The 12,251-nt window shown below is 47.0% G+C and overlaps 1 protein-coding gene across 1 annotated transcript in view; it reads right to left on the bottom strand.

The window, feature by feature from the left end:
* The window catches only part of PTPRO (protein tyrosine phosphatase receptor type O), a 147,633-nt gene that overhangs the window by 62,507 nt on the left and 72,875 nt on the right, over window positions 1–12,251 (bottom strand). Inside the window, 2 exon segments of the mRNA XM_077340691.1 lie at window positions 452–604; window positions 2,533–2,691. Of these exon segments, the coding sequence (XP_077196806.1) occupies window positions 452–604; window positions 2,533–2,691 (312 nt within the window).

Here is a 12,251-nt window from a genome sequence, read left to right as displayed (position 1 = left end):
TCTTTGTATGTGTGTGTGCATATCTATCTGTCTGTCTGTCTGTCTGTCTGTCTGTCCGTCCGTCCGTCCATCATTCTACCCATCCATCCATCCCTATCCATCCCTATCTATATATCCATCTATCCATCTATCCATCCATCCCTATCTATCCATCCATCTATCCATCTATCCATCTATCCATCCATCATTCTACCCATCCATCCATCCTTCCATCCATCCTTCCATCCATCCATCCATCCATCCATCATTCTACCCATCCATCCATCCATCCATCCATCCATCCATCCATCCATCCATCCATCCATCCATCCATCCATCCATCCTTCCATCCATCCATCCATCCATCCATCATTCTACCCATCCATCCATCCATCCATCCATCCATCCACGCATGGAACTGTGTGCCATGTACCTCTCTCACCCTCACTCACACATTCTGGCGCTTGCTGACCTGTCCGATGCAGCTTGGGTTTGTGCGTCACCCCGCTGTACTCCACCAGCGTGCTTTTGTTGAACGTCGCTTCCGACACCAGCTGAAACGTGATGTTGCTGTAACATATTCCCGGCAGCCAGTGATTGAAGACGGTTTTGCCTTTAAAGAAATCTGTGGGGCAGGAAGCCAATCAGTCAGCCAGGGATTCCACCAGGCTGCCTTCAGATAACCGGGCGGCACGCCTTCAGTTATCTAGACTCCCCAGTTGCACAGTGTGTAGGAGATAAATTTGGCTTGGCGGAATCTCAAGGATTAAAAATAAATAAACCCAGCAACAGGCAAAACAGGCTTTCCTCCCCCCCCACCCCTTTCTAGGCTGTCAAAAGTACTTAGATGCAAAAGTTAGGGAAATAACCATGGAAGTTGGCAGAGGAATTGCAACTGGAAACACACTTTATTTGACGTTAAATGGTTTCAAAGAGTAGACGGTAGAAAGAATCCTAATGCTGACTTTACAGAAGAAGGGTTGCCAACTCCTGCTTGGGAAATGCCTGGAAATTTAGGGGGGTGGAACGTGGAGAGGATAAGGTTTGGGGTATAATGCTGCAGAATCCACTTCCCAAACCAGCTGTTCTCTTCAGAGGAATTGATCTCGGTTGTACGGAGATCAGTGCAATGCGTGGGAGGTCTCCAGCCCCCATCTGGAGGTTGGCAAGCCATCCCAATAACCGGGTGAAGGAAAAGGACATATTTTGTCTCTGTCGTACTACAAGTGCTTTGGATCAGCCAACAGAGTAGACTCAGGACCAAAAAAGGGGGGAAAAGGAAGTGTTTCTTCAGACACAACATATAATCAATTTATGGCCCTGCACAAAGAATGCAGGGACATAAATCTGGGTGCCAACCTCGAGGAGGTAGATGGAGATGGCATGGGATTACCATTTATCCCCAGGCCATACCTGGAGAAAACGGCTGCTTTGAAGAGGTGGACTCTACAGCACTGGACCTCATGGAAATCTCTCCCCTCCCTAAACCGCACCTCCTCAGGCTCCATTCCCTAAACCTCCAGGTATTTTTCAGCCCAGTGCTGGCTACCCCAGAAATAAATCTGACCTTAAAAATTGCAACACTAAATAAAATGATACCTTCCAGGACATTCCATTGCTGGGTAAATGAAACTTCCATCTATCCATCTATCCATCCATTTTTTTCTGGCAGGAAGCAGAGAGGGAAGGCCTGGGGCCTTCGTAGCACAGACTTTGGCTAGTCCCCGTGAGAAACTAGATTCTGAGATAGTTTAGGGTCACCAGCCTCCAGGTAGCCCCTGGCTAGCTCCCAATATGACCAGTGGAGAAAATGGCAGCATTACACCTTCCTCATCCCCCCAGAAGTTCCTTCTCGCCCTCCCCAATCTTCAGGTATTTCCCGTTCCAGAGCTGGCCACCCTAAATCAGCTGAACCCTTGTTTGGATCTTGCTGGCCTCTTCTTGTGCACTGAGTTTACAGTGATATGTGAATGGTGTGTGGGAACAGTTTCTTGGTGTGCAATGATTGCATGCAAAGTGCTTTTAGTACGTCCTAATGGAGAAGTCTGTGAGACTGGAAAAGAAGAGCTGGTTTTCACACCCTGCTTTTCACTACCCGAAGGAGTCTCAGAGGGGCTTGCAATCACCTATTCCTCTTCCCACAACAGACACCCTGTGAGGAAGGTGCAGCTGAGAGAGCTCTGAGGGAAACTGCGGGGTCAGAACAGCTCTAAGAGAACTCTGACTAGCCCAGCTGGCTGCACATGGAGGAGTAGAGCCGGGGTAGTCAACCTGTGGCCCTCCAGATGTTCATGGACTACAATTACCATGAGCCCCTGCCAGCAAATGCAGGCAGAGTCTCATGGGAATTGTAGTCCATTGGCATCTGGAGGACCACAGGTTGACTACCCCTGGAGTAGAGGATCAAACCTGGTTCTCTGGAGTAGAGCCCACTGCTCTTTAATCCAGGAGTGAATTTGCAAAGGCGTTACACAAAACACCCACCCGCATGAATGTGGCATTCCAATTTTTGCTGCTCTCACTGTTTCCCACGGGACATGCCCTCCTGCCTACCTTTGTACAGCATCGTCCGATAATCTTTTCCTTCCCAGTAGCTTATATTCACCCGGGTGAAAACATTGTACTTCTCCGGATACTGGATTTCAAACAAGACTCCCGTTTCCGGGGATGGCTTGTAGTCATAAATGGAAACGCTGGTGACGGGCAGTGGCTCTGAAAGAGAGAGAGGGAGAGAAAACAACACATTTGCACCCTGAAGACCGTAAGGCCTGCCTTTGCAATGAACACGGGAGCACCAGGCACAGTTCCGGCTCCCTGGAGGCCTGCTGGCAGCACGGCGACTTTGTATTGGTCCCCGCATGCATGGAAATTATTTGATTCCTCCACAGGTGGCAGATTGCAGCTGAACCGGCACAGAAAAGCATGACCTCTGAGATAATGACAGGTAATATGGAAGTCCAGGTTCGCATCAGAGATCTCTGATAGCTGGAATGCATTACAATGAAAAACCAAAGCTATGTCAGAAGTCTGGAGACCCCTGGAGAAGGAGAAGGAGAAGGAGAAGGAGAAGGAGAAGGAGAAGGAGAAGGAGAAGGAGAAGGAGAAGGAGAAGGAGAAGGAGAAGGAGAAGGAGAAGGAGAAGGAGAAGGAGAACTGGCTTACAGTCGCCTTCCCTTTCCTCTCCCCACAACAGACACCCTGTGGGGTGGGTGAGGCTGAGAGAGCCCTGATATTGTTGCTTGGTCAGAACAGCTTTATCAGTGCTTTGATGAGCCCAAGGTCACCCAGCTGGCTGCATGTGGGGGAGTGCAGAATCGAACCTAGCATGCCAGATTAGAAGTCCGCACTCATAACCACTACACCAAACTGATGAGCCTTCAGCAGTGGTGGGAAATGCCATCAAGTCGCAGGATTTTCAAGACAATGTTCACAGGTGGTTTGCCACTGCCTGCCTCCTTGTCACACCCCTGGACTTCGTTGAGGGCTTCCCATGCAAGGTCTAACCAGGCCTGACTCTGCTTAGCTTCCAAGATCTAGGATCTCGGGCATGCAATGCTTTCGGCACACAGGGACGTTCACACGAACAAGGGAAGCACCCACTGACGTCTTGGTCAACAATGCCTTGACAGCAAGCACATCATCTTTGGGAAAGGCTGAGCAGGACGTACGGATGCGGATGGCCTGTGGCTCAGTGGAAGAGCCTCTGCTTTGCATACAGAAGGTCCCAGGTTCTGTTCCTGGCATCCCCGCTTTAAAAGGACCGAGCAGTAGGAAATGTGAGAGTTCTTGGACTGAGACCCTGGAGATGTGAGAGTTCTTGGACTGAGACTCACTGGCAGCCTTCAAGCAAAGGTTGGATACACACTTTTCTTGGATGCTTTAGGATGCTTTGGGCTGATCCTGCGTTGAGCAGGGGGTTGGACTAGATGGCCTGCATGGCCCCTTCCAACTCTATGATTCTACGATTCTATGAAACGCTGCACATCTCAGCAGACAAACCTGACCAGGATGGATTGAGGGTCCGATTTAGTAGGAAGCAAACTCCCTGCGTGACTTCAAACCCAGAAATTATTCATTTGACCACAGTGCTGTGTAAAGGCCTACTGAATTACTCTTCTCCCACATTGCTCCATAAACTTCCCAGCCCTTCCTTTTCTATCATCGCGTAACAATTTATTAATTACAGCAGCTTTATAGAGCGCGTAACTGAATTACCGCCTGATGTCATCCAGGAGAACATAAAATAAAGAGCAGGAGCCGAATTCCTTTTTATTGCAAATTTATTTTGGCGGAGACCTCTTGATCTGATTACCCGACGATTTGATTCCGCGGAAGGCGTTGAGAACTGTCTCCCTTTCCTGCCGTCTTCTGGTTTCCTCCTAGCAGCAAGCTCACCCGTGCAGAATATTGCTTAGACGGCCATGTTCAGGTGGCTTCTGGGAGAATATACCAACAGCGGAAGCGAACGACACCCCGCCAAGGCCAGAGGCAGAGACTAAATCTGCTTTGCAATCTGGAGAACGAGTGCTTATCTTTAAATACACCGACTAGACGGGAGACGAGGAAGGCGTAGGGCTCTTCCTGTCTGTCCTACCCACAGGAAGTGGAAGGAGGCAGATTAAAGCCGCCAGGAGAGTAATTCGTAACAGCGGCTTCAGCGAAGGTGTCCCACGGCAGCAGTGTTACTGCATGATAACTACGCTTTCCGCGGCTTACCTCCCTGGCTGTCAAACAGGCTCTTTTTGATCTTCAAAAGCTCACGAGTTGGTTTTGAGACAGCCTTTAGGAGAAGAGATCCATGGCATTAAAAGCTCAGGAAAATGGAGAAAACTCCCTCGGGATGGCATTTTTAACAAGCATCCTCATTAGGAGGCTCATGAGGACCGGAATCTTGCAACTGCACGGCGTTCTTTCTGTTGCTGAATTACGTTGTGGTCCTGTGCTTTGTTGTTGTTTTTTTAAAGAGATCAAGGCAAGCCTTCCATTTGTCATATACTCTGACAAATCAGATCCTTTATTCCCGCCCATGTTCCACTATTCCTCTCCATAAGAAGTCCATGTAGGTACATATTAATAATGACAATACTTCATAAATGTTCGATAGAGTTCTCAATGTGCTGTAGGTAGGGTTACCAGCCTCCCTCCCCCGTGGAGGCAGGGGTCCCCTAGTGCCAGGTTCTGTCCCCCCACTGCTGATGGGCTGACCAGTGGGAGGGACTTACCAGGAGAGAGAGAGGCCCAAGCTATGCTGCCTGCAATGTCAGCGGCATCACAGTGACACTCTGCTATTCAGAGAAAACTCTATGGTAGAATCTATTTTTACCATAGAGTTTTTAGTCAAATACCAGAATGTAGCCACAGCATTACTACATGACGTCCAGTGCATGCTGGAAGTGACAATGTCACATTGCCAGTGACATAACCTGAGTCCTGATTCTGGTATTATATACCACAGTTATGCTGTTAATGGTTATTATTATTATTATTATTATTATTATTATTATTATTATTATTATTATTATTATTATTATTATGACTTATTGCCTGCCACTCTCATAACTGGCTCCTGGCGGCTTACGTCTGTTAAAAAACCCATTAAACCCCCCTTAAAAACACATCTGGACATACATAATACAGAACAGACTCCTAAAACAATTTAAAACTATTAAAAAACATGCCCCCCTCAAACTGTAATACAGAAGTATTTGAAAGGTTGTCACTTAGAGGAGAGCAGGATGCTGTTCCCATTGGCTGCAGAGGAAAGGACACGCAGTAATGGGTTTAAACTTCAAGTACAACGATATAGGCTAGAAATCAGGAAAAAGATTTCACAGTCAGAGTAGTTCAGCAGTGGAATAGGCTGCCTAAAGAGGTGGTGAGCTCCCCCTCACTGGCAGTCTTCAAGCAAAGGTTGGATACACACTTTTCTTGGATGCTTTAGGATGCTTTGGGCTGATCCTGCATAGAGCAGGGGGTTGGACTAGATGGCCTGTATGGCCCCTTCCAACTCTATGATTCTGTGATTCTAAGTGGGAGGAGGGAGCACAAATCACATGGCGAATGCTTATGCTCTGAACACTGAACCATCAGATCTTCCTCGCCAACAATAGACCATGCAATCAACGTGGTGAAATGTTATCAGTTCAAAATTATAGTCTCTGTATTGTTCTATGAGTCCACCGTAAGCTGCCCTGAGCTGCAGGGGGGGTGAGGTATAAAAATATAATAAAATTAATAGTAAGTTCCCACCCTAGCCCCTGCCAGTTGACAGAGGGACCTGGCAGCCATAACCCTAGTCCAAAAAAGTTGCCCTCTTAATTGAGGCAAAGGATGAGCACACAGCCAGGGCAGATAAAGTTGAAATCTCATGGTAAATTGTTTCAAGATATTTGAATGTTCATAAAGAGAATAGTGAAGGATGTTGGCTTGCTGTTTATTTATTATATCGATTTGTATACAGCCTTGGGACGGTGAACAACCATTTCGATGTACACCGACAATAAAACAATAAAATCTGGGTGGTCAATGAACAACTAAAACCAGTACCCATAAACCAATATCCATAAACAAAGCACTTAGGAGCCTCTTTAGTCCAGGAAACACCACCAGGGGTCGCCATGAGATAACTGCGCTACCATTAGCAGCAACTATACTTTTTCTGGAAATACCATAAATATAGGGATTGCTAGAGAATACTATACACTGACCTGGATAGTCTACACTAGCCCAACTTTGGGTTGGCCCCAATAAGTATTTGGATGGGAGACCCCAAGAGATACGAGGGTCATTCTGCAGAGTGAGGAAATAGCAAACCATTTCTGCCCACCCATTCACAATCTGCCTAAGTTCACAGAATCAACTTTTCTGTGAGGTGGCTATCCAGCTTCTGCTTTAAAACTTCCAAAGAAGAACCCACCACCTCCCGAGGAAGCCTGTTCCACTGAGAAACTGCTCAGATTGTCAGGAACTTCTTCTAGATGTTTAGTTGAAAATTCTTTTGAATTAATTTCAACTCATTGGTTCTGGTCCGATCCTCTGGGGCAACAGAAAGCAACTCTGATCCATCTTCTGTATGACAGCCCTTCAAGTATTTGAAGATGGATATCATATCACCTCTTAGTCATCTCCTCTCCAGACTAAACAGGCCAAGCTCCCTCAACGTTTCCTCATACGTCTTGGCCTCCAAACCCCTCACCATCTTTGTAGGCCTCTAGACACAGGCCAGTTTATAGAATCAAAGAATCATAGAGTTGGAAGGGGCCATACAGGCCATCTAGTCCAACCCCTGCTCAACGCAGGATCAGCCCAGAGCATCCTAAAGCATCCAAGAAAAGTGTGTATCCAACCTTTGCTTGAAGACTGCCAGTGAGGGGGAGCTCACCACCTCCTTAGGCAGCCTATTCCACTGCTGAACTACTCTGACTGTGAACTTTTTTCCCCTGATATCTAGCCTATATCGTTGTACTTGAAGTTTAAACCCATTACTGCGTGTCCTCTCCTCTGCAGCCCATGGGAACAGCATCCTGCCCTCCTCCAAGTGACACCCTTTCAAATACTTCAAGAGGGCTATCATGTCCCCTCTCAACCTCCTTTTCTCCAGGCTGAACATTCCCAAGTCCCTCAACCTATCTTCATAGGGCTTGGTCCCTTGGCCCCAGATCATCTTCGTCGCTCTCTTCTGTACCCTTTCAATTTTATCTACGTCTTTCTTGAAGTGAGGCCTCCAGGGCTTACCACTTTCTTCTGTTGTGGTGGCCAAAACTAAACACCATACTCCAAATGAGGCCTTACCAGAGTAGAGTAAAGCAGTATCGTCACCTCGCATGATCTGGACGCTCTATGCCTTTTGATACAGCCCCCAATCCCATTTGCCTTTCTAGCCACTGAGTCACACTGCTGATTCGTGTCCAGTGTATGGTCTACTATGACTCCTAGATATTTGTCTCCCTGAGATGGAGAAAGGAGTACACAAGTTGGGTTTTGAGATTTAAAATGGATTTCCAGGAAGAAAGCTAAGATCTTGAATGTATCACTGAACTAGAGTGAGGCTCACGCTGCTGAGTTCACTCTGGTATTTAATAAACTCAGGGATTAGCTTCGATCATGCTTGTGGGCCAATTCGCACTGTGGGAGCTGTGCTCTCACCTCTAACCAGCAGCTGAAGTGCCTGGGGGTGCTCACAGACCCCGGTCTTGCAGTGTGAAAACTGCCTTCTATCAGCTGCAACTCTCTCCTTTCTTAGACCGATAAAATCAGAGTCTAGTAACGCCTTTAAGACCAACAAAGATTTATTCAAGGTCTTAAAGGTGCTACTGGATTCTGATTTTATTGTGCTACTTCATACCAACACGGCTACCCATTTGAGTCTTTCTTAGGCCGATTCCGCACAGAGGCATAATACATGTGCTGCCTCCTGCTTGTTAAAGCAGGATCATAACCGTGCATTTGGCTGCTTCCTGATTGGAGATCCCTGCCGCATTATCCCACTGCCTCGTGCTGGCTTTCCCTTCCGGATCAGGCAGTGGCGAAGCTGAAAGTGTGGACAACCCGCAGGAATCAAATCCGGCTCGCCAGATTAGAAGCCACCTCTCTTAACTTCTGCACCACACACTGGTCTATTATGGTCAGTGTTGTCCAGTCTTATTCTCCAGGGTCTCAGACAAAGATAATTTGCATTAGGAAGGAAGGAAGGTCCTTTTAACTGTAGATGTCAAGGATTGAACTTGGGACCTTCTGCACGCAAGGCAAACGCTCTACCATAGAGCCACAATCCCTGCTCTTAAATTCAAGGAAACTGGCTCCACACCAGCTGTTACCTCACTCACACACACACACACACACACACACCTTGCACTGCTCAAAGGCTGTTTTACTTTCTTTTCCCCAAATGACTTTCCGGCAATGCTAACGTGCTTCTGAGTTTATTGCAAATACTGTAATTTGCAGTAAATTTTATATGGGGAATTATGATGAGGAAATGAAACCCAGCAGCAGCCATGTAGAAAATCCTCCTTTGAAGACCCATTGCTCCTGCTGAGCAGTAAAAGTGACTGCTGTGGAACGGCGGCTTGGCAGTAAGGAAGAGGCCGGGGAGACAACCCCCCCCTCCCCCAAATGAGAATCGGCTGGTAAATTCCAGGCAGGGCTCAGCTAACAGAAGACCCCTCCCTACACACAAACACACAGACACACAATACGCTAATTTTCAATTTCCAGCAGGAAACAGCTCACTGTGCAACCTCATTCCTGACTTTGCCTCATCAATTTAAGCTTTGCTGAGGTTTCCCAGTATCAGCAATTAGCAAGCTATGGCTCAACACTTTTATGCTAGATTTCGACAGGATGTTGGTCAGATTATACTTAATTTTCCGGAAGTATGCAGATGATTCTACACATTCCGGAGGGCATCTAATAGAAAAGCTGAGCAGAGGCCCCTGAAGTCAGTGAAACTAGTGGGGCTGGGGGGGGGGGAATGGGATTCACTCATGGGCCTCCACTTGCAGGTGGATAATAATAATGATAAAGTGCCGTCAAGTGGCAACAGACTCATGGTAAAGCTTCACAGGGCTTTAGAGGCAAGAGAAGAGCAGGGGTGGTTGGTCATTGCTTCCCTGTGCAGAGCAACCCAGGTCTTCCTTGGTGGTATTCCATCCAGGTACTAATTATAGGCAAACTTGCTTGGCTTCCAAGATTTGACAAACTCAGTCTAATCTGGGGATACATAAGAGGACGGAGGGAGGGAAACTAGATAGGTAGATAGATAGATAGATAGATAGATAGGTAGGTAGGTAGGTAGGTAGGTAGGTAGGTAGGTAGGAAGGAAGGAAGGAAGGAAGGAAGGAAGGAAGGAAGGAAGGAAGGAAGGAAGGAAGGAAGGAAGGAAGGAAGGATTTGTCACGTCCTGCCTGTTCTGGCCTCTTTTCTGGCCTCTTTTCTGGCATCTCCCTGCCTAACCTCCCCCCCTTCCTTCCATGTCCCATTGGCCATCCTCCCCATCCCTCAAGAGATCCCCCCTCTCATTGGTGCCTGCTGGTACTCCCTAGCTGAATCCACCCTGACAGTGACTGATCCGGGCATGCCCACTCAGCTGCTTTTCCAAGGGGTGTGGCCATGCTTCCACTATCCTCACTGCATCACTTCTGGAGTTTGTCAAAGCCTGAAGAATGTTTCAGGGGTTTCTCAATGTTAACAACATTGCGAAAGGCTGGTTTATGTCAACTGTGACCTGATTGTTAAGCCAGGATTCATGTCACAAAGTCTCTCCGATATTGGCTTACCTTGACAAATGCTGCTTTCCTTTCTCTTTCAGCCCAGAGGGCATTGCCAGAGAAGCCTGAATCAAACCACGAAATTCCCAGCAATTCCTAGAGTTGCCCATTTCCATTTCCAGGTTATATCTGGAAGTGACACACTGGGACGGAGGAAGGTGGCGTATGTTTTTATCCTTCCCCCCTCATGGCCACTCCTCATGGAGTGGCAGACACAAGAGCAGTAATCAACAGGCAACTGGTAACCCTAGCTATCCACCAGCAGCACTGTGGCTTTGGTTAATGCCATGGCTGGATATAAAGTTTTTCTCTCCAGTTTCATCAGACTGGAAAGAGGTGAGTAGCGGGGTACCTCAGGGCTCGGTGCTCGGCCCGGTACTTTTTAACATATTTATTAATGATCTAGATGAGGGGGTGGAGGGACTACTCATCAAGTTTACAGATGACACCAAATTGGGAGGACTGGCAAATACTCCGGAAGATAGAGACAGAGTTCAACGAGTTCTGAACACCATGAAAAAATGGGCAAATGAGAAAAAGATGCAATTTAATAAAGATAAGTGTAAAGTTCTGCATCTGGGTCAGAAAAATGAAAAGCATGCCTACTGGATGGGGGATACGCTTCTAGGTAACACTGTGTGTGAACGAGACCTTGGTGTACTTGTGGATTGTAAACTAAACATGAGCAGGCAGTGTGATGCAGCAGTAAAAAAGGCGAATGCCATTTTGGGCTGTATCAACAGGGGCATCACATCAAAATCACAAGATGTCATAGTCCCATTGTATACGGCACTGGTCAGACCACACCTGGAGTACTGTGTGCAGTTCTGGAGGCCTCACTTCAAGAAGGACGTCGATAAAATTGAAAGGGTACAGAGGAGAGCGACGAAGATGATCTGGGGCCAAGGGACCAAGCCCTATGAAGATAGGTTGAGGGACTTGGGAATGTTCAGCCTGGAGAAAAGGAGGTTGAGAGGGGACATGATAGCCCTCTTTAAGTATTTGAAAGGTTGTCACTTGGAGGAGGGCAGGATGCTGTTTCTGCTGGCTGCAGAGGAGAGGACACGCAGTAATCGGTTTAAACTACAACTACGACGATATAGGCTAGATATCAGGAAAAAAAAATTCACAGTTACAATAGTTCAGCAGTGGAATAGGCTGCCTAAGGAGGTAGTGAACTCCCCCTCACTGGCAGTCTTCAAGCAAAGGTTGGATACACACTTTTCTTGGATGCTTTAGGATACTCTGGGCTGATCCTGCATTGAGCAGGGGGTTGGACTAGATGGCCTGTATGGCCCCTTCCAACTCTATGGTTCAGTGATTCTATATGAAAGACAGACCCTAGTACTGTATTGAACAATATACCTTTGGACTCCCCCTGAATAAGGCTTTCCTGCCTCTCTAAGAAACTGCAGAGATAGCTGGTAATTAAAGAACTCATTCTTAGTCAACATTTAATTACTTGGAATAAATGGAGAAATGTGTTCCCCAGATGTTTCTCCTTTAGGATTAGTTATAAATTAGCCCAGCGTTAATTTTAATAAATCATTAGGGAATAGTCGGCTACGAATGGATAAATTGGAGGGCTATATGAAGGGCTCATCCACAGTGCTGTTTCGGTAACTGAGGGACACACTGTTAAAAAGAAAAGAAAGGTTATTATCCCGTCTATGAATGTTTTCATCTGTGGCTTTGGGCAGCCCTGGGCTGACAAACTCTGAGGAATTAATCGAAAGCCAACTTAATAAGAAAAGGACAGGTCTCATAGGTTCTTGGAAGCTAAGTAGGTTCAGCTCTGGTTAGTACTTGGATGAGAGACCACTAAGGACGTTCATGATCATGATGCAGGAGCAGGCAATGGGAAACCACCTTTCTTCACCACAGCCCTTGAAAACCCTACAGCAGCCATTCTCAACATTTTTTTCCATCGAGAAATCCCTAAAACATTCTTCAGACTTCGAGGAACCCCAGACATGGCCCGATTGTGCAAGATATGGTTGGGAA

The sequence above is a fragment of the Paroedura picta genome, chromosome 5, assembly GCF_049243985.1.
Source record: "Paroedura picta isolate Pp20150507F chromosome 5, Ppicta_v3.0, whole genome shotgun sequence".
Lineage (NCBI taxonomy): Eukaryota > Metazoa > Chordata > Lepidosauria > Squamata > Gekkonidae > Paroedura > Paroedura picta.
The sequence above is the reverse complement of the archived record's forward strand: the minus strand, read 5'-3'. Positions and strand labels throughout refer to the sequence as shown.